Source organism: Bidens hawaiensis, unplaced genomic scaffold (genome assembly GCF_021521415.1).
Source record: "Bidens hawaiensis isolate Kalapana, Puna unplaced genomic scaffold, B.hawaiensis_p1.1 tig00004003_1, whole genome shotgun sequence".
NCBI classification, from domain to species: Eukaryota; Viridiplantae; Streptophyta; class Magnoliopsida; order Asterales; family Asteraceae; genus Bidens; species Bidens hawaiensis.
In genome coordinates this window covers 37,363-61,117 of record NW_027491234.1, presented here as the reverse complement: position 1 = coordinate 61,117, position 23,755 = coordinate 37,363, and the positions used below count along the sequence as shown (strand labels likewise).

The following is a 23,755-nucleotide window of genomic DNA, read 5'->3' as shown; positions in this document are numbered from 1 at the left end:
TTGCAATCATCAAAGAAGATTGCTTTTGCTGTTGTGTCTTTGTCTTTGATGATGGTGTTTACGCAGTACCTACATTTGGTAATTGAAAAATAAGGGTAAGTGTTTAATTATTAGAAGTGTTTAGAATTTTACCTTAAATACTTCGTTACCGGTACCTGTTCGGGGTCGGGATTTTCGGTACTGGTACCGGTACGGTACCGAGCTCTTTCCTAGATGTGTTGAATACTAATTTTTAAGTGCAGCAGTTAAATTTTAATGTGTTTTCTAACATGCATTTGACTCCGTAGTCGTCCCAATGGTCTAGGCACACGAACTTATCCTTTTCGTGAAGATGCGCTCTCTGGTTGCAGTTGTTGCAGTTTACATAGGCCCAAGGTTTGTCATGATCAAAGTCTGCTAAAGTAACATTACATGCTCCTTTGTTTTGCTGTTGTGAAAGTGGTTAGTCAACAATCATAGATTTTGTTATAGTGATTTTGTATATAACTTACAGTGATACTGTCTGGATTCTTTTGCAGCATTTGAGTGAGAGTTATGATTGGCTGTGAGTGGAATGTCGTTGGCTGTTCTCCAATTTCTTTGAGCCTGGTGGGTGACACATGAGGCCGAATTGGGCATTAAAACCCGAAACATGATATAGTTGGAACGGGTAATACCGAAGCCATTATGTTTGGGATGGGTTTGGGATAGGTTTAAAATTTTTTTGTGTGTTTGGGACAGGTTTGGGAAATTTAATATACCCGATTACCCGATAATATTGATTCATTTACCCAATTATGTACCCAGTGTAGTCGACATAATTGTTTTATATATTTTTATTATAACTATATATATACATTTATAAGAAGATCCAATGCCTTATTTAAAAAACACACAATTTTTTTACTTTTGCAAGCAATCCGAAACCTGGTGGGTAAAAAGTCGATAAATAGTCAACGGGTTTGGGACGGGTTTTAATAAATGGGTATGGGTTTGGGAAAACATATACCCGACATGCAGCCGAACCTTTGCCATCCTTAGTGATATAGTAAATGTGTTTTAGAATACCTGTTGATGTATTGTTCCAGATCTGGTATCGGAGGGTTTATGGAGACTGCGGAAGCTGATGTTGACTCCAGCTGTAGCTCACCTGCGTAAAGTGTGTTGTTAGTTATGTATGAAGTTTGTGTAGTTACTTTTGTGTTGTAGTTCAGTTGATGGTTACGAAAGAATGTGACAATTGTTGATGACACAGCTAGTATCTTGCCAACTGCGGTTTGGTCTGTAATCAAGTTTCTTTTGTCTTCCCAGAATGTTATTTCAATGTTGTTTTTGCTGCAATAATATACATGTTGTGTATGTTAGTTTCGTTTATGAGATTGCTATGATATCAAAAGAGATGTTAAACTATAAAGAAAATTGGATATGAAGAAAATGAAAACCATAAATGGTTGGATATAAAGGAAAACAAATTGCTTCAGGTTTCGGTACTGATATGAATATCACCCTATCCATCTCAGTAGATGTGCACAAACATGTTTAAAACTCAAAACCGTTTTGGCTTGAAACCGGTTTACTTTGGTTGATAAAAGTCAAAACTGGTTTATTACCGGTTTTGGTTCGGGTTGAAACCGGTTTGTTACCACGTTACGGTTGGTTTCGGTTCAGGTTTTGACCCGCTTTTGGCCGGTTTTAGCCGGTTTCGGTTCGGTTAACCGGTTTGGAACCAGTTTTGGTGGAGAAAATAAAAAACCGGTTCTGAACCTACGGTTTCAGTCGGTTTCAAACCGGTTTTTACAAAATCGATTTCAAACCGGTTCGGTTACGGTTTGATTTTCGGGTCGGTTCAGTTAATCGGTTTATTTGCCCATCTCTACATGTCAGTACTGAAATTTTTCGTTCTCGGGCGATATCAACGAAGCTCTACAAACACAATTTTAAGATATTTTGTAAATTTAACCACTTATTTTTGTTATTATTATTATATAATTATTGTTATAAAGCGATGTGATTTCTGTTTATGTTTTTTTCTAGTTTGAAGTGAACATATTTACTATAAGTGGTATAAACAAATTAAAAGTTACAGGTTATACATCTGACCTTGTGTCGAGTATTGTCACTTTTCGCAGACGTTTGTTCTTTCTTGGTATTTCGTTACCTATGTGCTCGATGCGGCCAATGTAATCTGCGTTTGTTTTTCATGAGCATTATTACTGATGTGTAGGTCAGATCGGATATTAGTAGCATATAGTTCATTATACCTGTTAATGGTTTTATCTCTGTGGTTGGTGCTGGGTTTTTTGGATCATGGATTCTTTCGGTTAACGATGTGTATGGTGCGAAGTCGTAGTAAAAGGTTGGGATTGTAGTGTTATTTATTGGTGTGAAGGTTGCCTTGAGCCCAAATTTGATTGATGCATCATGTGGGACAACTCTAATTTGTCTCCTTGCTTCAGTTGGAAGTATTTGGACACAGCATAGCAACATTGAACCTTTATGAGCTGATCGAAGTGACGCTGGTGCTCTGAGTTTGTGATGGCTTCAATAGCGTCACCCTGAAAGTTGTTAATATGTGTTAATGTGTTGGAGAATGTTTTAATAATCAAGGATTCAGTGATCAATGCAATTTAAAACTGTTTGTATAAGAAAGTTTTTTTATACATGTTATGTGACAAACAACCTAATAGTATAAAGTAGAAAAATTACAATGGGTATGGTCATATTGTTGGTAGTGTTACCGATAAGCTATCTTTTTTAACAGCACGCAGTGTTCCTTTAACTAACCTTGTGTTTTGTCTATTGGTTGAAAAGTGATTGTGTGCAGTAAAGAAGCAAAGTATCTTATTTACATGTGTAATACCTTTATAGTTGTTGTAAGTTAGTTTCATGTATGTGCAGGAGGAGTTTTCTATTTTTTTCATTATACTAATGTAATATAATAAAAGTATGTACATTCTTAGCAAGTAAAATGTTATGTATAGTTATTGCAAGTTAATCTCTGTTATAAAATCTTTGTAGACGACGTTCTTAGTTTCGTTTTCTTTATTGTGGTCGTTAGGTACTATAAGAAGTTTCAGTGTTGAAGGGTTAGTGGATCTTGATAATGCGACGTACAGTTGTCCGTGACTGAAAACCGGTTGTGGCAGGTAGACTCCTATTTTGTTTAGGGTTGCCCCTGGCTTTTGTTTATTGTCATCGCGTAACAAATATTTAAAGGGAATTGTTTCCTTTTAAGTGAAAATGGCAGTTCTTGATCAGTATGTGTAAGATTTATTCGTGGTATGTATACACGATGGCCAATTGATGTTCCTGTCATTATCTGTACCTCAACTATTGCGGGTAAAAGTTGTGTTACTATAAGTCTAGTACCGTTACATAGACCTTTGGTTGGATTAAGGTTGCACAGTAATATTACGGGCGTGTTGACCTTTAGTTCTAGTTTATGTGGTGGCATACCCTTAAAGTTGAGCATATTCAAGTATTCAACCGGATAAAGCAAATCTGTGTCTTCGTTATTTCCAGTATGAGGTATGAGTGTATCTTTACTATGATAAGTAACTGATGTTCCGGGTGCCATGTTAAGCACCCGTGTGTTTATTTCATGAGCTGTTTCATTCTTAGGACATATAATTGCCTTTGTAGGCAGCGTAGAGGTTGATGGATTGTGAAGTGTATTGTCGTCTTATATGAATTTAATTAGGTCAGTGAGTGCGGTTTCATGGAAAGGTATGATGTACTGAGGTGGAATCTGTATGTTTCTGGTGTCTTGCGGATCATTAAGGTCAGGTGTGCCGATCAAGCCGTCTCCAATTGCAAGCAGCCAAGATGAGAACGTAGAAATTTCAGTCTTTTCCTGTTCGCTTAAGCCTGGTCTTTGCACGCGCATGTTGACAGTAAGTTTAAAGATCTTGAATTTGTTCCATAGGTAGGATCTTGCCAATGATGAAGACAGAATGGTTTGCTTAGAGGTTCTTTGTATTATCGGCAGTGTTTGTCTGAAGTCTCCACCTAAGACTATAGACTTGCCACCGAAAAGGCTATCAACATTGTTAAGAAGATCTTTTAAGGCTTCTGTCCAGTGCTTCGAAGCATTTACGATTGTTCATTGGCGCTTCATCCCAAATTATTAATGTTGCCTCGGTTAGTAGCTGTCCTAGCTGTGTGTTTTTCTTTATGTCACATGTTGTGTCATCGCTAAGGTCTATTGGAATTCTGAATCTGGAGTGAGCAGTCCTTCCTGCTGGTAGTAAGAGCGAAGCTATTCCAGATGCAGCCACTGCCAATACAATTTTACCTTGAGAGCGAAGTCCAGATGCGATTGTTGACCACAAGAAAGTCTTTCCAGTGCCTCCATGACCATATACAAAAGCCAAAACCTGCTCGTTTAAGGCCAAAGTGGTCATCACATGTTCATATATGTCACGTTGTTGTCCATTTAAACGACCTTTAGAGTCGGTGTGTTCTGCTGCTAGTGCCTGCCTATCATAGTTTTTTTCTTCCATGAGCAATCTGTTACTTAAAAGAGCAAGATGCTGCTCGTTAGGCAAAGGCAAGCCATACTGAGATAAAGTTGATGGTGTAGGAGCCGCGCAAAGCAATAATTCAATCTCGTAAAGTATTTGCTGCTTTAAGTCTTCTGGGTTGGTAATTCCATGTCTAAGACGAATATCATCAGCCATTTTTTCCCACTGTTCATTCCATAGATCTATAGGCTTCGATACACTGCAGTATAGTAACATGTGTGTGAAGAGGGTTCTTAGTTCTGATGCAGTTCCCCATGCAGCTGCGTCATTAAATGCATTTGACCATTCTCGATCATCTCCAAGTAATCCAAGTCGGTCGCATGCATCTCGGTATGTACTACAGACATGGCCTTCAACTGTACGAATATCCTTGAATGTTCGACAACCTCGTTGGTGAGTTAGAAGCATTCGTAAATAAAATCTTTCACCACATGAAGGATGTACATACGTAAGTCGGCCTATTGCCGGTTTTGTGTTATAAGACCTACGTATCCAGCATTTCCCGGATGTATCCCATCTATATTCAGAGACATAGTCTATGTAACGCAATTCTAAACCTCTATCATCGTGACGGTTGTTGTGAAGCCAGCCGGTGAGTGTAGTGTGTCCTACAGTAGGATTGGAAAGTACGTTGGCTAGATTGTCACTGTCCCTGAAGGTAATAGTTTGCATATGTTCTTGGTGAACAGATAAAACTTGTACAGCTGGATTTCTGCAGTGTATTGGGAAATTAAAGATTCTCCAAGACGCTTCATGAGGACAAATAAAGCGACTGTCTACAAAGTTTTGTATCTCGTCTATGTGACAGTCGTTTGTGGTCGAGGCATTGTCAGAGTTCAATGGGCCTTTGGAGATTCTATAACGTATGCGGTCGGTTCCTTTTGAGATGTACTTGAATAAGTACTTTATCAGCATACTCCAACCGCAATACTCGACATTTATGTGAGCTTGATAATGCAAACACAGAAGCCGGTTGTAAGAAATAACATACCGATTGTCCTATGAAATACTGTTTCGTGTTACTGTACTGCCTGCATCACGCCTCTTGTATTGTGCATAGCCATTCTTATCAAATGATGTCATAAGCTGGAAATGCTTGGGGAAATTCTTAGAGCATGATCCCTTTTTCATGCATGGCGATGATGGTCTGGCAATACCACATGGGCCATGCATCATCAGGTCTGAAATGACTTTATACAGCTGAGGATCAGACACGGGATCAGGTATTTCAGCGGTGATGTACTTGTCAATGTCCTCGGCATTGACTATTTTGTGAGAAGCGGCAACCCATATTAATAGGTGACAATGAGGTAGACCTCGCTTTTGGTACTCAATAGTGTACAAATCTGTGCAACAGGAAACAAATATATACACTTAATAAACATGATACCTCAAACGAAGCATGAAGTATATTGCAATGGATATAACCTGCTGTAACCTCTCCAAACGGTTTGATAGTTTTCAAAAAATTGATAAGTGAGGAAACCTTTATCTGGAAAACTCGTGCAATTATGTCCGGTCGATCATGTGCCTTGAGTGAAGGGTACTGAGACATGTATCTTTCAATTTCCGGCCACTTTACATTACATGTAAAGGTAATAAAGTATTGCGGGTTACCATGCACTCTACATATTGCAAGAGCATCTTGGTAATGCTTATACATGTATCGAGGACCACCCTTAAAAGACGAAGGTAATATCGTTCTCTTGCCAATGTCACGGCCTTCCGTGTCACCTCGTGTGACAGCGTCTTCCACACCTTGAAATAACTCCGTTCTGACCGTGTTCTGGTTAAAGCGTATATAATCGAGTCTACTTTGTTCAATACAAACGTACGCGTCAACAAAATATTGCTGAGAAAGGCGGCCACCACGAAGTACTAAGGTGTACATGTGCCGGCGATCATGAAGCTGATAACTATAAAACATGTTCATAGTTAATTTTCTGTTCTTAGCCATCGCATCCGTATTACACAACATCTTAGGTGACCAACCACTTTCGCCATGGACAAACAATAAAGGATACTGAAGTGGCATATAAAGTGGGTGCAACTTGCTTATACGTTTAGGATCACCGCCTTTAGAACGAATGACAATGTCAAAACCATCGGACATTGGCTCATTATCAGTGACAATAGCCCCAATACAATTGTTAGATGGTCTGTCATAGCACGGGGTGTTGTGACAGTCATATAAACGTATGTAGAAGTCAGTAGTTTCACCGGACTGCAGAAGATCCCTGGCAGTATGGAAAAGCTTGATCAGCTCGTTTGAGTGTTCGAGCTCTTTTAAAAGAATTGAGACAACTTCTGGACTAAGTGGTGAGTGATTACTACCAGTAAAGGCATGCAATCTGTTTGAAACCTCATTTTCGGTATCGTAAACATACATTTGCAAAAAGCGAGGCCTTTCATTCGCAAGCGGGCACAAAGAACCGATCCAGTGATGAACCTGCCCTTCAATCTTAAAAACGTACGGGCCTGAACCACGGTTGATAGAGTTATCGATGTGTGCACCAAAAGATGTCATCGAGAACATCGAGTTGTAGGCACGTATATTTGTGAGGAAATCAGGCTGTGAAAACAGTTGGACAATTGCTGGACTATACGTCCGTACAAAGGGCAACTTAACAACACCACCTTTGCAACATTGTGTATATCTAGGATAACGATTGACAGAAGCCAAAACACAACGTTCCTCAAACCAGAAAAATGCATTGCAGTACTCGCATACACAACCGCAGTCGCCGCTGTCCTTGTAAAGAGACGTGTCAGAAGTAGAGGCATGATAGAGAGCAGAACGACGGGTAGAGAACGTGTCGGTGAAATGATCATTGCTATTAGATGCAGACGCTTCTGGCATTAAGGAATAGTCTAGTCGTCTTCGACGTCTCCTCGACGTAGACATTTTATTAACAGGTATGATACGTTAAGGCAAGGAAGTTGATAGGTAAGGGTCCAAAACAGTATAGAAACCGAGTAAACGGCGAGCACAAAGTATAAAAAAAAGGCTAGTCAAACATGTAAATTCACCTAACAGGGAAACATCTAGTAAACAGGGAACAACACATGCAAAGGTTATCTAGTATGCAAACTCAAGCAACACACTAATAAAGACAAAAGCAGGAACGAAAAAGTTGTGCTGAACAGTTACCTCGACGAAGACGTACGCATGATGCAATCAGCTTTCCAACACGCCAATCAACTGCAGTAACAGGCAATTAAAATTAAAGAAGCAATTAAAAAAATACAAACCCTTAATCTTTAATATTTAAAAATAGCAACATATTTACTACATAACAATCTGCTGTACAAATTGCATCAAAATGCCAAAAGCTTTGTTTAAGGTGGAAAAAAAAACCATTGATATTAAATACATCTGTCTAAGATCGAACATTAGACGGGGTGGATCACGAACTGACCAAACAGAGGAAAGAATAAATAAAGAACAAAAACCGTTTGAGATAAATCTAATAATACGGATGGTTCCTAATATTTTTTTAACTCTGAGTTTGTAAACAACTATAGTCTCAACATCCTTAAAAGAATTTTTCCTTCTATTTACTATGCATTTTTGTATTTTTGTATCAGAACTTGTCTTCTTTTGTATGAGTGATTAAAAAAAACAGTCTTTGAAAATTGGAAAACTATACCATTTTTGGGTATTCCAAGATGGGCAGGCTGGATAACGAGTTAAGATTCTATGGTTAAGTTCATGATTGTAGGTCTATATTTTAAGTGTAGAATTTTATGCTACTAAATCTCATTTTTGTTGGTAATAATTCTAGGGGTGAGCATTGGTTCTGACCTGTGTCGACACAAGAAGAAAATACCCAGAACTGGACCGGATTGTTTCCATACCGCCATGCCATTTTTGTTTAAGCATGAGAGGTAATGCTTTATTTGGTTTGAAAAATATAGATTAATGTGTCTTTGTCTATCTCTCTAAAAAACCCATTAATTAGGGCTTCCATTAACGATTACATTGGATGCCGCGGAAAGCAGTCAACAGTGAGTCATCTGCACTGTTTGATAAACAGTGGTGAGGCGTTTCGTTGCTGCTCAATGATCAAATATACAATTTTTTTTTCCATTTTAGTATTGTTACATACTGAGAAATGTTAGAACTTCATCTGCAAACAATCACTTGAAATTTTTGTGTACATTCTTTTTTATGATTGTTACACAGAGGGCACAATTGACAAATTTTATGGATGTTTTGTTGACTTTGACGTTATTTGATATCAGTTTGACAAGAGTTTTTTTTTATCTATTTGGAAGTCATATAATGTTTCAAAACCACTGGCTCTCTCATTATCAGCTTAGCAACATGGCAAGAAATTGTGAGTTGCTAACTCACTTAAGCACGAAAGAAAATGAATATCTAACATGGCTATAATTTTAAATGGCTATAATTATATCTTTATTTAAATCTTTTATTCTCAAAGAATATATATGGCAAATACAATTATTTAGGTTACTGATCTACCTAAAGCTTTTAAGTTTTAACCTAAGAGAGCAACAAATGACAACCTAATTTACTCAATTAAGCAAGAAAGAGAACAAATAACCAGAAAGTACTCACCACAACAAAACCCCAAACCAAATGCAATTGAACCTGAAAAACCCAAATCAACAACAAATGTCAGCGATTTGCAGAAAATGGAGCAACAATTGATGAAGATGTTAACTTACGAAACCTGCAACGAAGGCCCGAAATATGCCCACATGCAATTGATAGTGAAGACAGATGTAATACTGCAAAGGAGCACTAAAGTGGCAACAAACTACGAGTGAAAGGCACGTGTACTGCCAGCTTGCAACTGAAAGGCGCTTCAAACTCTTGTAACTGATGCTTGAAATATGCTATCCGTACAGTACCATTTTATGTCTAACGTCCACTTTCAAATTAATAAAGATATAATTAGATATCGCCCAATTTTATAATTTACAACTTGTCCTAAAAGTTGTTTAAAATGTATTAGGTGATGGTTTTGCCACGTGTTATAAAAACATAAAAATCTGGACTTTTACATTATTTTGGTACTTGTTACCTACCACAATTATCTTACGGATCACTCTAGAAGTTTTGGGTGGGGTACATGCTTTGTGTGTTGTATAAAGGATATGAAATGTTGTGAAATGTTATTTCTTTATATTCAATTGATTGACAATAGATACAGAACTGATAAAGAAAATAATTATAATATCTTGACTAGCTAATATAAACGAATATAACGCTTCAAGTTTGGGATTATTAACCAAGAGGAGATTGAGGCATGATGTATGTTATTCTTTGATATGTTGTACAAGTGTTTAAGGGTATTTCTAAGAAAAGACAAGAGACACCATACCATAATTGAAGAGAAGAGTATATGATACGGAGGAGAAAGAATGAAATTGATTAGAATAATCAAGATAGTCAGTTGAAGAAAAAAAGAAAGAAAATGTCTCTAGCCATTGGCTAAGCATTAAAAATGCCCCTACTCTTCGGCTAAGCCTTCTAGCCATCGGCTTAACATTAAAAATACCTTTAACCGGTGGCCAGGCCCGGCCCAAGGAGAGGGCAAGAAAGGCGACGGACTCAAGTCCACTCTCCTGAGATGCCCTTAATTGTTAAAAAAAATTAAATTTATATTTTATATATAATTTTGTTTTAACACAAAGGTCTACAAATGGCTCTTTTGTTGAATGGAAAGTCTTCTAGACTATGGAAACAAAGGTCATAGGTTCAATTCCCATAATTAGTGTTTATTTTTTTATAGAAGAAAACTTTCATTTGTGTTTTATATATCATTTTAGTAACATACTTATTATTATTTGTTTGTTTTATGCTTTTGAAAGACTGCCTTATCGGTAAAATTGTCAAACTAGCTATTGCATCATTGAGAACGCAATTTTAGGGGCCTATTCTTTTACTCATCCCACGCCCCAAAATTTTAAAAGGTTCTCGAAGACAGCCCTGCCGGTGGCTAAACACTAAAAAAAGCCCAAAGCCGCTGGCCAAGCTCTCTTTCAGTATAGAAACCGAGTAAAAAGCCCAAATATGTAGCTACCTATAGTTTGTCTAGTCTTCATGTAAGATTGTACCTCTAAGACTATCCCCAATGCAATCAAAAATACTTAGGTAGTATTTGGTATGTAGGAATTACAGTAGGAATGGAATGATTCATTACGTGGAAATGAAAAAGTGGTGTTTGGTTGCTCAATGGAATGAAATCATCCATTACACATGGAATCGATTCCATCAAAACCATTCCTTCCCACCCCCTTCTTTTTTTTCATTCCATTCCTCATTCACCCTACTTTCTCAACAACACCATCACTTAACAACCACCACTACTATTGGCACCACCACCAACTCCGCCGACACCACCATCGCATCCACCACCACCGCCACCGCCACCACCATTTTCGTTGCCAGAGCAACCATCGTCGCCATTGTAGGGGTTTTTTTTGTTTTTTTTGGTTAAAAAGTATTTTGAGATAGGAGTGTTTTTGTTATTTCTATTTCATTTATACAATTTTTTTGGATACCAAACAATAAAAATTAATAATTGATTTCATTCCTATAGATTAACCAAACAAGACAAAGAATGGTAATGATCAATTTCATTCCCTTGTCCATTCCATTCATTCTCCCATTCCATTACCCCTTCATTCCATTACCTTCAACCAAACATACCCTTAGGGTCTGTTTGGTATGGTGTAATGGAATGAAATGAACGAGTTAATGGAATGGACGTGGTAACGGAATGGATAATTACCTTTCCATTGACATGTTTGATTACCATGGGGGAATGAAATAAATTATTATTCTTTATTTTTTGATAAGCTAGAAAAAGTTGGAACAAAATAAAAATGGTAGTGAGTGGCAATGGGATGGTGGTGGTGGGCGACGACTAGTAATGGTGGTGGTGGATGGTGGCGGTGGCGATGGGCGGGAGCTGGGAGCGATTGTTGGTGGTGGCAGGTGGTGCTAATATTGGGTGGTGGTGGCGATGACGGTGGTAAGCGGTAGGTGATGGGCGGTGGTGGTGATTGCGGGAGCGATGGTTGGTGGTGGTAGTGGTGAGCGGTGCTGGTAGGTGGTGGCGGCGGAGGTGGGTGGTGGTGGTGACCGGTGGCGGAGGCGGGTGGTGGCGGGCGGCGAAGGTGGTGGTGGGTGGTGAGAGGGCAATGGGTAATGGTGGTGGGAAGGTGGTGAAGGTGACATAGTGTGAAGGTAGGATAGAATGAAAAAAAATAACGGGGAGGGGGGGTGGATGGAATGAATTTGAGGTGTTTTAAACTAACCTTATCAACAACTTCCTATGAGGTTGTTACACTTTTCACCTATTAAAAAAATAAATTAAATGAGCTATAGTGCACAACCCAAGCTATGAGATCAACCTAGGCTATGACCCAACTTCATTTAAATATTCATTTTTTCATTCTTTTCTTTCAAACAATTTCTTTTGTATATAATTTGATTTTTTTTAATAACCTATATTATTTAACTTATTTTAAAATTTTTAAAACACAGCCTTGTTTAGTTTATTTTTATGAGAATTTTGATATAAATTTTGTTAGAAACGGAGCACTTTTAAAAACATGTATTTTTTATAATATTATTATATGTAAAATTAGTTTTGTTACTGTAAAAAATTCAATTTTTTTAATATTTTTTATATTTAAAATAATACAATTTAAAAAATAAACATTTTTTAATTATAATAAATTTTATAGAATAAATTAAAACCTAAATATATATATATATATTAAAATAATTGAATTGGGTTGGGTTGGGTTGGGTTAGGAATAAAAGTGAAAATTTGGGTTAGGTTGGGTTGTGTATGTGGAACAGAGAGAAATTAATTTTTTTTATTAAAATGTTGGGTTGGGTTGGGTTGGGTTGGGTTGGGTTGGGTTGGTTTGTTGATAAAACTAGTCGGGGGGAATGGAATGACCATAGTAATGGGTGATTTCATTCCATTAACCCATCAAACACATTTTTTTTCATTCCATTACAATGGTTTATTTCATTCCACCTTTCATTCATACATACCGAACGTTACCTTAGCAAAAATCTTTGCCGCATCACCTCACTACTCAATCTCTTCCATCTTTCTTTTTCTACATTTAATACCCACTACTCACAATTTTTTTCTCTCTCTTTAAATATGCGCACTTAGCCAAGTATTTACACATTATCTCTCATCTCTCTCTCTTCCACGTCACATTCAACATCACCTCCACCTCTCCAAATACACTATAAATGTAACCAATGAGGGGCCCAAAAATATGATTTGGTGGTCGTACAGAAAGAGAAATATCTCTTCCCTCTTCTCTCGAACCACTTACACACCTTAAAACATTATTTTTTAGTTGTTCCTTCTCTCCATTCCCTGTCACATAACTCGTTTAAAGTTGTTCATGCAGAAAACTACTCAACACCCTCTTTCCTCAACCACACTAAAAATAAAAAATGCCTAAATCACTCGTTTTAAGTAGTTCTTTGATGTCTTGTTAATAGGGAAGAAACGATCGCATTGGTAAATCCAATCATCCACGTATATCCTATCTAGTGAATCTAGGAAATTTATTTTCTCCTCAATCGATGCCTAGTGGTAAGGAATCTATTGCCGAGGTTTGGGGATCAAACCCCAGCACCACTCGATTTATTCTGGGACACGTAATTTACCTCCCTTATGCTGGCGCTGGGACCGATTGATCGGTGTGGCCAATACAACATTTTTAGGTTCTTGGTACGGAATTTGGTTCCAGAATGGTATATGGTGAAGCACGACTTATGTTGTTCAAATTCCTAACTAAATTTTCAAAGATCTATCGAGCATTTGCGAAGAAAAAAAAAGTTTTACATTTGGACGAAAAAGAGTCCGTTTAACTCTTGCTCCTTGTGGTCATCTTGATCATTGTTGGTATAAATTCCAGTAACTGAGCATCTACTCCTAGGACCGATAGTTTGGATACCAATGAAATGGTTTAAGAAACAATACGAAAGACTCGGTACCGCTATGTGTATATAAGAAAAAATGGGCCTTTTAAATGATACATATATATATATATACTGGTGTTGGTGAAGAGGGAGCTCTTGCAAAACATGACATCTCAAAGCCCACGAATGTGGAATATAGCAAAATATGTTTGGGTTAGTTGGAGTAAAATTACCACCCCGATCGACGCTAGCAGATAAGGGATGCTAGCATTGCCCTGGAAATTGTGGTGGCGTTTTAAATCGGGCACTTTGGAGAAGAGTGTTGTTATCATACAACGCAAAGATCATTGCCGTTATTACTTCATGTGAGCCATATATATAATCTGCTTGCATTCTCAAATCTGGAGCTGACCAGCATGATTAAGGGCAAAGTGGAGACTGTAGGGATATTCGATTTTAGATTGATGCATGGGTTTTCCCTCAGCCGCTTTTGGAGTTGTTTCTGAATCTGTTTTTGAAGGAAACCAACAAAAACAAATTGATCATTGATTGTCCTGATCCTCTTGATTGATCTGGGCATGGGCCCTTAATGTTTAGCCTAGAAACAACTTAACTTTCAGATTCGAATAATCTGATCCAACAGGTGGTTCTTACGAATAACCAACCCTTCTGGTAGATTTACGGTGCCTCAATGAAAATGCTTTGGTTAATGCTTCTAATACTTATCCCCTCAATTTGTCTTGTCTTGGAATAATTGAGTATTAAAAGAAAAAAGATAAGCAGTTTTGCATGAAAGCTGTGATGGACATGATTTCGACGCATGAGGCCCTATCGAACCAAAATGTGCAAGTAGGCTTGGTTCCTGTGGATTGTGTGAAGATGGTCGTGAAGCTACACAGCATTTGTTCACTTCTTGCCCCCTTGCTTCGTTTATTTGGAATTTTGTTAGCTCTTGTTGTCGAGTTCCACCAATCTGTGCTTTCTCGGTCCAAGATCTTCTTACGCTTCACTAAACTCTTTCATTGGATTGCATAATAGGAAAGTTGTATACTCCAATAAAGTCTATTCCAACACATAAAACTTCTTTTTGAAAAGTAAGGACTAACCGGATACCAATAATACATAACACATAAAACTTCTTTTTTGCAGATTTCACATAGCAACAGTACTCTCAATATCGGCTGCTGGTATCTCCATACGAGACAGACAGCTCATATAATTTGTGCATCACATCCGAGACAATAGCTATAGTGTTAAACAAACATCGGGGAACTAAAAGCAAAGGGAAAACACAAAATGTTGTTTTGCAGTTTAGAATCAATGTCTTTCAAATCAAATAAGCAATGCGACTTCACTCGGCCATTAAATGTTAATCATATAACTACTAACAGGTAAGAGCTTTGAGTATACACATAAGGAGGCTGCTGATTCCAAACAAGCCCAACATGTCACATTATCACCCCTTAAATATAACTTTATTAGGATTCTTTCACCAATTTATCATCATATCCTACACAAAACAAATCCATCTTTCAAACACTTGTTTCTATACCGGTAACATGTTTCATGTTACGCATGTTGAGCCCAATACGGTCTGCTTGAAAAAGTGGATGATAAAGCCGTACGCCTTCCTGATAGAAAGGCGTTTGCATTTCTATGAGACGAGAGACCTACAAAATTACCATTAATGTCACATCATATGTATGCTAATATATTATACATAGATATATGTATGTGCACATAGAAATATCAAGAGAGAGACCGCTCGACGAAAAGCAAACATTTCCTCTTTTCCAGAAAGCATGGAAATGATGCCAGCTGGCGCACCTCCAGAACCAATATTTCCCTCCGCTAAAACATCTCTACGAAGCTTTGAACCTTCTGCCTCCGTTTCAAACTGAAAACTGTTATTCGAATCACATAATTAGCTACATAAAAACAATAAAAAAAAAATCAAAATTTTCAATAACAAAAACTTACCTCTCTAAATCAAAAAGAGTCCCCTCTTCGGTTCCCTGGAATAATTCTTCGATAGAAGAAGCTGCAGAACAGTATAAACAACAATGATGATTGTATAACTCATCAACGAGTATGATAAATCTCCGTGCCTGAAATAATAATAAAAATACTAATGTAAATACGAATCCGCATACTCATCAAGGATGTCAAATTGGTTATCGTTTGACCAAATTTGTTCGGCGCACCTTGTCACGAATCCGCATACTCATCATAGGAATGTCTGATACGAATACCGTATGGTAATTCTTGGCCACAGCAATGTAATCTGCAGCCCCGACCTAAACATGATGCTTATCGTTATTAACTCAAAAATGGTAAATGTAAAAAAAATTACACTCAATGAACTAATAAAGTACATGTATAACAATATAAAGCAAATTATATCAGAATTTTACCGGACGACCACATAAATATTCAAATGAAAACTTTGCTGCCCCGTTACAGCTTTCAGGAACTTCCAGTGTTCTACATAATGCATTAATCATTCAACACTTAGCTTCATATATTGAAAGTCTAGTGGCGTTAAAAACATGTTGACCTTAAGACTAGGGGTGTAAAACGAGTCGAGACTGACCTTGCCTAAGCTCCAAAGTGGCTCGATTAGTTAAAAGAGCTTGAGCTAAGCTCATGATAAAGTTTTCAAGATAAAGCTTGGTTTATAAACTTTAATTTACATATATAATATAACATATATTATTTAGTTATTTATACTGTACTACGTAATTATAAGTTTATTATATAAAAAATAAGTTTCTATATTTATCTAAATAATAGGCTTGTTTAGGCTCGCAAGTCCAGCCAACCTCACTATATGAAGCTCAAGCTCGTTTAAGCTATGCTCAGTTTGAGCCTTTAGCTAGCCACAGGCCCAGCCCATGGGCCAGCCAAGTCAGGCCATCGCCTTGGGTCTCCAACTTTGTTAGGCCTCCAAAATAATGCAACATGTATATACTATATGTTTTAAAATGGGCCAAAGTAAGGCCCAATTCTATTATTATGATATATGCACGTCTGAATAGGAAATAATTAAAAAAAAAACAAAAACAAAACTAAAGCCAAAAGGACGGACGGGCAGAGGAGGAAATAGTTAAAAAACAAAATTTAACTCCGCCAACTATAAACTTAATAGTTTATTATTGCCGGTCCCAAGCCTGGGCAAAGGAGGAGGATTTATATCAAATTATTTTTTAAAATAGACCTCAACATTTTAGTTCGCTTTAGGCCTTCAAGAACGTTGAGACGGCCCTGGCTAGCCAGTCTCGAGTAGTTCATGAGTGGCCTGGGCCGCCTGGCACGTTTACACCCCTACTTAAGACGTACCTGCCAAACATTACTCAGATAGTTTCAGATCTGACAGGTTCCCCAAAATTTCTTACGGTTTCATCCCACACACTTTCAAATTTCTTGTTTGCAATGCTGTTTAAAGGGTAAAAGTAGGTCACCTGTGCATAAATAATATCAGTTTAACCACCTGTCCACCTCAAATAAAATTTGACAAATTCATAAATGAAAGTATTGTGTAGATAAATGGTAAACCTTAAATTCTTACCAGGTTTATAGATCTTTGTGATAATAAACGACGGTAATCCGTTTCACTTCCAATTAAAACAGTTGCACAATGGTCTTCTAATTTTTCAAGAAGCTTCAAAAATATCTCCCATTGCATACCATCCTAAATAATTTAATAAACGTGAGTAATTAACGCAATTTCATTGTAATTAATATGAAAACCTTACTTGATTCAAGTCACTTGGTGCTCGGTTACTAGTGGCAACAAGAATCGTTCCAGTACTTAACAGTCTGCTAATAATTCCCGATAAGGCGACAATAGCAAACACATCAACAGTCTGGATTTCATCAAAACATAGAATACTAGCGCCTCTGCTTTGACTTTTCTGGTCAACAAGAAACTTATCTGCAACAGCCGGAAGAATATTCTTCATTTGCATATTCTCTTTATAACTTTCTTCACCAGCTATCCATTCCTTAACTTTAGTATCAAACGGAAGGTTTATTATCCAATTAGAAATGGTTGACTGCGTTGACTTTTCTTGTACTTCATTCTTCCATACCTTATGCATACGCTCGTTAATCTCTAACATTGCCTCATGAAAGTGAAACCGTCTTCTATGTGTAACAATCCCTTTGGTGGAATTATAAAACATATCCATCAGCATCGTCTTGCCTACATGGCATTAAGCAAATTATAAAAAAAAAAATACAAGTAAAGGTGACTAAAGTCAAAGGATTATAAACGGTCAACAGACCGCTTCCGACATTCCCGTAAATGTATAATCCTTTAGGAGCTGGTGGGATATCGGGGCGTTTGCCAACTGCTAAATCCAACTTCTTTTCTCGGTTTAGATATGAAACCCATTTTCCGACTCCGGCTTCTACATTCACGGGTTTTTTCCTGCGTAAGATTAAGTGTCATTAATTTAATTAAACGAGAAAAGAATGTGATTATTATGAGTTACCGATCAAGCCATCGGCCCAAGAATCTATTGTGTGTCTTGCCTAATGCTTCATTTCATTGTTGCTTACTCTCGGCTTCCTTTAGTAAAAGCTTGCGACGCTCATTCTCACGGTTTTCTTCCCACTTGGCCAGTTTAATCTAAAGATAATATGAAATAAATCACTAATAGGCAAAATATAGGTAAACTGGATTTTAATAATCCAGACGATGACCCATTGACCATAATTAGGCCTGGTAAATATGTCGGGTTCGAATCAGAACAGGTTCGGGTCAAAACGGGTTGACTCAAAAAAGGTTGATTTTGGTTCGGGTTGAAAGGGGTTCGGGTCAGAACAGAGTTGGGTCGGATGAGGTTTCGGGTCAGAAAAGGTTGGTTTAAACAATTGGGGAAAAAAATCATAGCTAGAGAAAATTCAAATAATATGACTAAAATTCTTTCATTTAAAAAAACCATCCAAAATGTTTGGTCCAGAACCGGTTTCGCATCAGACACATAACTGGCACCACCGTGGCGCGCTATGTACCAGTATCGAGTTACACGTCCAATGTCTGGTTATGTGCATACTGGCGCCGGTTGTGTGTAAGACACTAAGACCAACCCATTCACTGAAAAGGGTTGTCTCAATCAACCCACTCTTGACCCGTTCTCTGAGAAACAACCGCCCATATCACCCCAGTATTTTAAAAAAACAACATATCAACCCATTTTTAGGACGGTCCGTCAAAATTGTCAGGCCTATCGATCATAATCAACATCGGTAATGTGACCAGTGGGTAATAGTTCGGATTATTAAAATTCAATTTACATAAAAAATGAATAATATAAACCGGGGATGCTAACTTTCAAAACCTACATGATATTCTTGCATTTCTTTTTCATACTGCTCCAATCTTTGAAGCAAGTTATCCAGTTCTAAAGCAACTTTCTCCTGGTAAGCATCAAACTGCAACTTTCCTTCTTTGACCAGGTTTTTATATTGTATAAGTGGCCCTGAATCAATATAAATTTGTATAATAATATTAATCAGATAATGTGAGGCAGAAACAAAGGGGACTAAAGATTGCATTCCATCAAACACCTTATGACTGGGGGTGTGCAAAGTCGGTTATGTTCAGTTATGGGGACTTAGCCATAACCATAACTGAGCTTCAGTTATGTGTCGATTAATCGTCCAATGCATTTTTTTTCTTTGTTGTATGGTGTTCTAAGCTCATTTGTGACCTTTCGAAGCTGAAATGCGCCGGTTCCAAGCTTGGTTATGGGGTTTCAAGCTACGTTATAGACGTAGCATAAATTTAAATGTTTGAAAATGGAGGTATAACATTTTGAAAAACACAAGCATACAAGGTTCGGTACGGTTTGGTTTTGATTAAAGTGAGTTAACGAAGACACATTTACCATAGCCATCACTGAATGATCGATTAGTCAGACCCACTTAATTTCACAAAATAGAAACGAACTCATTTGAATTTGCATCTCGGTCGGATGCGAATAAAGAGGATAGGATAATATGAATTGAAGGTACCTGGAATATTATTAGATGCTGAAGATTGAGAATATAGGCGGAGGGCGGTGAATCGGTAACAAGAGTGCGGAAAGAAGAAAAGAAGCGATGACGACTCATGGTTGGTTTGAGGATGGATTACTGTTATTGTTGTTGGATCATTGGGAGCTGATGATTTATTATTATTATTATTATTATTATTATTATTATTATTATTATTATACCGGTGGGAGGGAGTAAAGTGCCGCCATCTCTGTGACGTCGCCAACGGTCGGACCATCCACTAGATTGAGACACCACTTTCAACATGATCGAAACAGTACGCTCGTAACTACTTTTTAACCCCTTTTGTATTGACCTGTTCTAACACCAGTAGCTGCCCGACCCGTTATTGATCTTAATTGGTAATCACGTAGCATGTAAGTTTTTTTTAATTAATAAACTATAGAAATACTATACTCAAATTAAAGAGAATAAAACGTTGGTTTGTACGGTGTAATTGTTTAAAAAATATTAACGTGTGAAAAAGTTATGATCCTTTAAAAGTGGTGAGGTAGTTTGTTTAGAATAAGAGGTAAATATGTAACCATTATTCAAATTAACAAAATTTAACTAAAGTTGAACGGTTAAAGTTGTAACTATTTTTTAAGAAATTGAAGTTAACATATGAAGTGCCATAAAGACAAAATTGTCTCTCAAATCTTATAAGTTAATGCATTGTGTGTGGTACATTATGCATTGTTTATTGCATATCTTAAAATGTAAGCGTTCTTCCACTCTTATATCATATATAGTAAGTATGGATATAGATAAGATATATATTTTACACACACTTGACATACTATTTACATACGGAAAATAAAATAAGGTTTAATACAAGTTGTTATATGAATCATTTAAGGTGGTTTACAAAAGTTATATGACTCATATAACTTTATTGAAAATGATTGATGTGTTATACGTTCTAATTATACGACCAGTATAGCCTTATACGATTCGTATAACAAATGAAGAGTTATAACTTTAGCGGGTCAGCAACACTTAGAGATACAACTTAGATTCTTGACTTAGAGTTTGTCCTATTATCCTAATGGGTATTGAAGTTTTATGTTAATTATACACCTTAACTGTGCGTATCTTACTTGTATATCACATGTATCGATGTTATAAATTCATTCGTCTAGCACGTTGCTTTTTAGACATGTTGGCCAAAAGTGAAAGGCGTGATTGATGCATAACTAAATTCCTCACAAAGTGGGAAGGCTTTGGACATGTAGTTTATACGCTTGAAGGTGTAAGCAAGTTGTTTATAAATGGATCATTCTACAAAAATGTAATGACAAAATATGATTGTACAATACAAGTCTTGATCGGTAGAAGGCGGATTTTGTCACACCCCAACCTACGACAGAAAATGTTAGTACGCAACTGATTGCACAGTAGCTCTCACAAGACATTATTAATAAAAATGACGGTAACTAATTAATTTATTATTTCATAAATCGAAGTACATCAAAATACAAACAAAATAATCCATCATAGATACTAGATTTTTATTTAACAACCTGGAGTCAAGCTAAATGTTTTCTAAAATATTCAATTCTTCAATTAGCAAACCTGTAACACGTGTAAAATAGAGTTTGATTAACATAAAGTTGAGTGAGCAAAACACAAGTTTAGATATATATGTTTATATTTAAAACAAAACAAATCTGTATGTGAACATGAAAAATTACAATATTAATGATATATAACAATTACCAAATAAAATAGATGTGGACCATTTTGGTCTAGCACAAAACCAACTAACCGGGGTAATGTATGCATACCAGATGAGAATGATGTGGCCCAACCATCAAACAATAAAAATATACACATAATATTGAATTATGGCTAATGAGATATAAATGTATTTAATAAATTTTGATGTGCGCATATTACCCCAAAATGTAAAAGATGAAAAGGGGTGTGAATTACTCACCTTGAAAATAGGCGAGCAATGAAATAGATATCAATTAAGAAAAAGTAAAGTTAAGCGAGCTGACGATCCGATTAAACGAAGAGTCCCTTGCATTAGATGAAAACTATAAACAAATGAGAATAATGATATTAAATGGAATAATTAATCAAATATGAGATTTTTAAACGAAAAATAGAAAGTTCATTTTTAAGCGAGTGTTCGGTTCATGTTCGACCCGAATGCTGATTTGAGGTCAAATTCGGATCCAACATGTTCAAAACACAAATACAAACATAAAACATTGAAGGAACATAAATTAATTCAGGTCAATTCATGGTATAATTGAAAAACTCCAATTTAGCTCATAAGATAAACTCTAAATTGAATTTGATTCAATCGAACTTGTAATCCCCCAAATCTTTGAATTAGACGAGGGCTTTCGTTCAAAGGTTGATAACTAACAATAAAAACCAAAACTTACTTGAGAATTGTATGAGGAACTAGTTGATTGAGGATTAAAATGCCCGTTTGACTTTATAGAAGTCAAACCTTTAAAAAAAAACTTTGATTAAGCTTGAATTCGTGAAAGAGAGAGTAAGAAGCGAGTTGTGTAATAGAGAATGAATTATAACACACCTTTGTTTGTATAGGAAACAAATTAAGCTTCATGTTTATCAATAATTTGAAGATAATTCGTTTAAAACTTAAAGCATGAAGATAAACACTAGAATATGACAAAATATGATCAAGTTTACATCTTTATCACGAACTAGATGATAAAACTTATGAGTTTTTGATAGATTATGACAATGGAAAGTTCTAGAATCAACAATTCAAATAATAAACGAGTTTAGGATGGATTAACAGATTAAACAAGTTGAAAATCGAACTAAAACTATACAGACCCATAGGCCGTGCCCCACATAGGAACCACCCTCCCCCTACGCGCCACGTTAGGTGGTGGTTTCACCCGAAGTTTCATTTTTGACAATATTGGTCCCTATAATTTTCAGAAATGTGTTTTAAGCTTGAAATAAGTGATTTTAACAATGTTTTAACAAGTTTGAATGACCTAACAATATAAAATGAATTAAACAATACAGGCCCGTGTCGGGTAAACAAGTAGAAATAATAATCTGAAAATTGACGGATGTCACATATTTCACACAGACTCGAAAATGATTATGCGAAGACATATTAGCCAGGAGGATGACTAGATGTTGTGCCTTTACTATAACTTGTTATTATGGTGATACAAGAAGAACTTGATCTATCAGTCTGACTGATGGATGCCATAGCTCATTTGGTACCGAAATTTTTATGAACCTCTTAAAGGATTCAACTTATTGAAATAACGTAGATTAAATTTGCGACAACACCTTCCATTTAATTTAATCAATCACATATGGGTGTATGTGATGCTAGGCTTAGTGAGTATTTGTAGAAAGAATGTAATAAACATGTTTATTTATCCACACATGTCTATAAATGTATGGTACTAGCAAAATTACCCGCGCGTTGCGGCGGGAATTCAATAAGTATTGACTCGGTTCAATTCATTATGACATTGACATAGTATCAACATTCATATAACAACTAAAAAACCTTGATGTTGTGCTGAATTTAATAATTCTAGTTTATTATATTAGCAAATAATATTTCAATTAACCAAAGATGAACCAATGTATTGGGACTCTATGTAACAAAAGATGAGACAATGGATTAGGACTCAATGTACTATACTACCAGACTTTATTTATCAAATAATTCCAACTAATGGCATGTGAATATGCTTGGGGTTGAGTACTTTGAATTGATGATGAGAATGAAACAGGTGACCTAATATGAAGAAGATGAGGGCAATATGGTAATTGTAAATGTTTTCTTTTCCTTTCTCACTCATTTCGTTCAATTTGGAGAGAAAGCAAATGCCTTCATTTTCTTCTCTATTTCTTTTTTCTTTCTATTGTTTTCCATCATTTAAAAAACTTTGGAACATCATTTTCATCTTGATTCACCCCATTTTTCTTTCCTTTCTCTTTATAATTTAACTCAGGAACACAGAGTAAGTTCCATCTTTTGGAATAAAACATTATAATCGTATGAATTTTTCTTTGCACAGGCACAGACGAAATACTAAATTGCATATAAGATTATACCAAAATTTTATTCACCGTGTTTGAAGGTTCCAACACTTTTGTAATGCCAAAAGAGTTTTAACACATTCAAAACCTTTCACTTACCATAACAATAACAATATAATATTTTAATGTCCAAGTAAAAGCCTAAATCCGTGTACAAATTATTTTAGGATTTTAATTGTTTATCGGAAAGAATGAGAAGGGTTGGTTTGGTGAA

General features: G+C 36.4%; 1 protein-coding gene, 1 long non-coding RNA gene and 1 pseudogene across 3 annotated transcripts; all 3 read right to left on the bottom strand.

Annotated features, from left to right (window-relative positions):
• Positions 1–24: 24 nt before the first annotated feature.
• Positions 25–2,393, bottom strand: LOC143624945 (uncharacterized). Its single transcript, XR_013152195.1, has 6 exons — positions 2,241–2,393; positions 2,080–2,164; positions 1,205–1,314; positions 1,048–1,129; positions 270–427; positions 25–69 (listed from the first exon to the last, which is right to left on the bottom strand). It is a non-coding gene; the product is annotated as an uncharacterized LOC143624945 (long non-coding RNA).
• Positions 2,394–4,028: 1,635 nt separating this feature from the next.
• LOC143624915 (uncharacterized) lies at positions 4,029–5,417 on the bottom strand. The gene has a single exon (XM_077095410.1). It carries the CDS (start codon positions 5,415–5,417, stop codon positions 4,029–4,031), a length of 1,389 nt encoding a protein of 462 aa, XP_076951525.1.
• A 9,400-nt stretch (positions 5,418–14,817) lies between these two features.
• On the bottom strand, positions 14,818–19,746 carry LOC143624914 (uncharacterized protein C115.02c-like; annotated as a pseudogene). Its single transcript, XR_013152194.1, has 12 exons — positions 19,662–19,746; positions 18,787–18,923; positions 17,934–18,070; positions 17,724–17,869; positions 17,193–17,641; positions 17,006–17,128; positions 16,777–16,898; positions 15,852–15,921; positions 15,642–15,734; positions 15,418–15,545; positions 15,200–15,341; positions 14,818–15,107 (listed from the first exon to the last, which is right to left on the bottom strand). The product of XR_013152194.1 is annotated as an uncharacterized protein C115.02c-like (transcript).
• Between the last annotated feature and the right edge of the window lie 4,009 nt (positions 19,747–23,755).

Excerpts from the sequence above, each read along its gene's own strand:
- LOC143624915 (XM_077095410.1), bottom strand. The coding sequence starts at position 5,417 with ATGCTGATAAAGTACTTATTCAAGTACATCTCAAAAGGAACCGACCGC.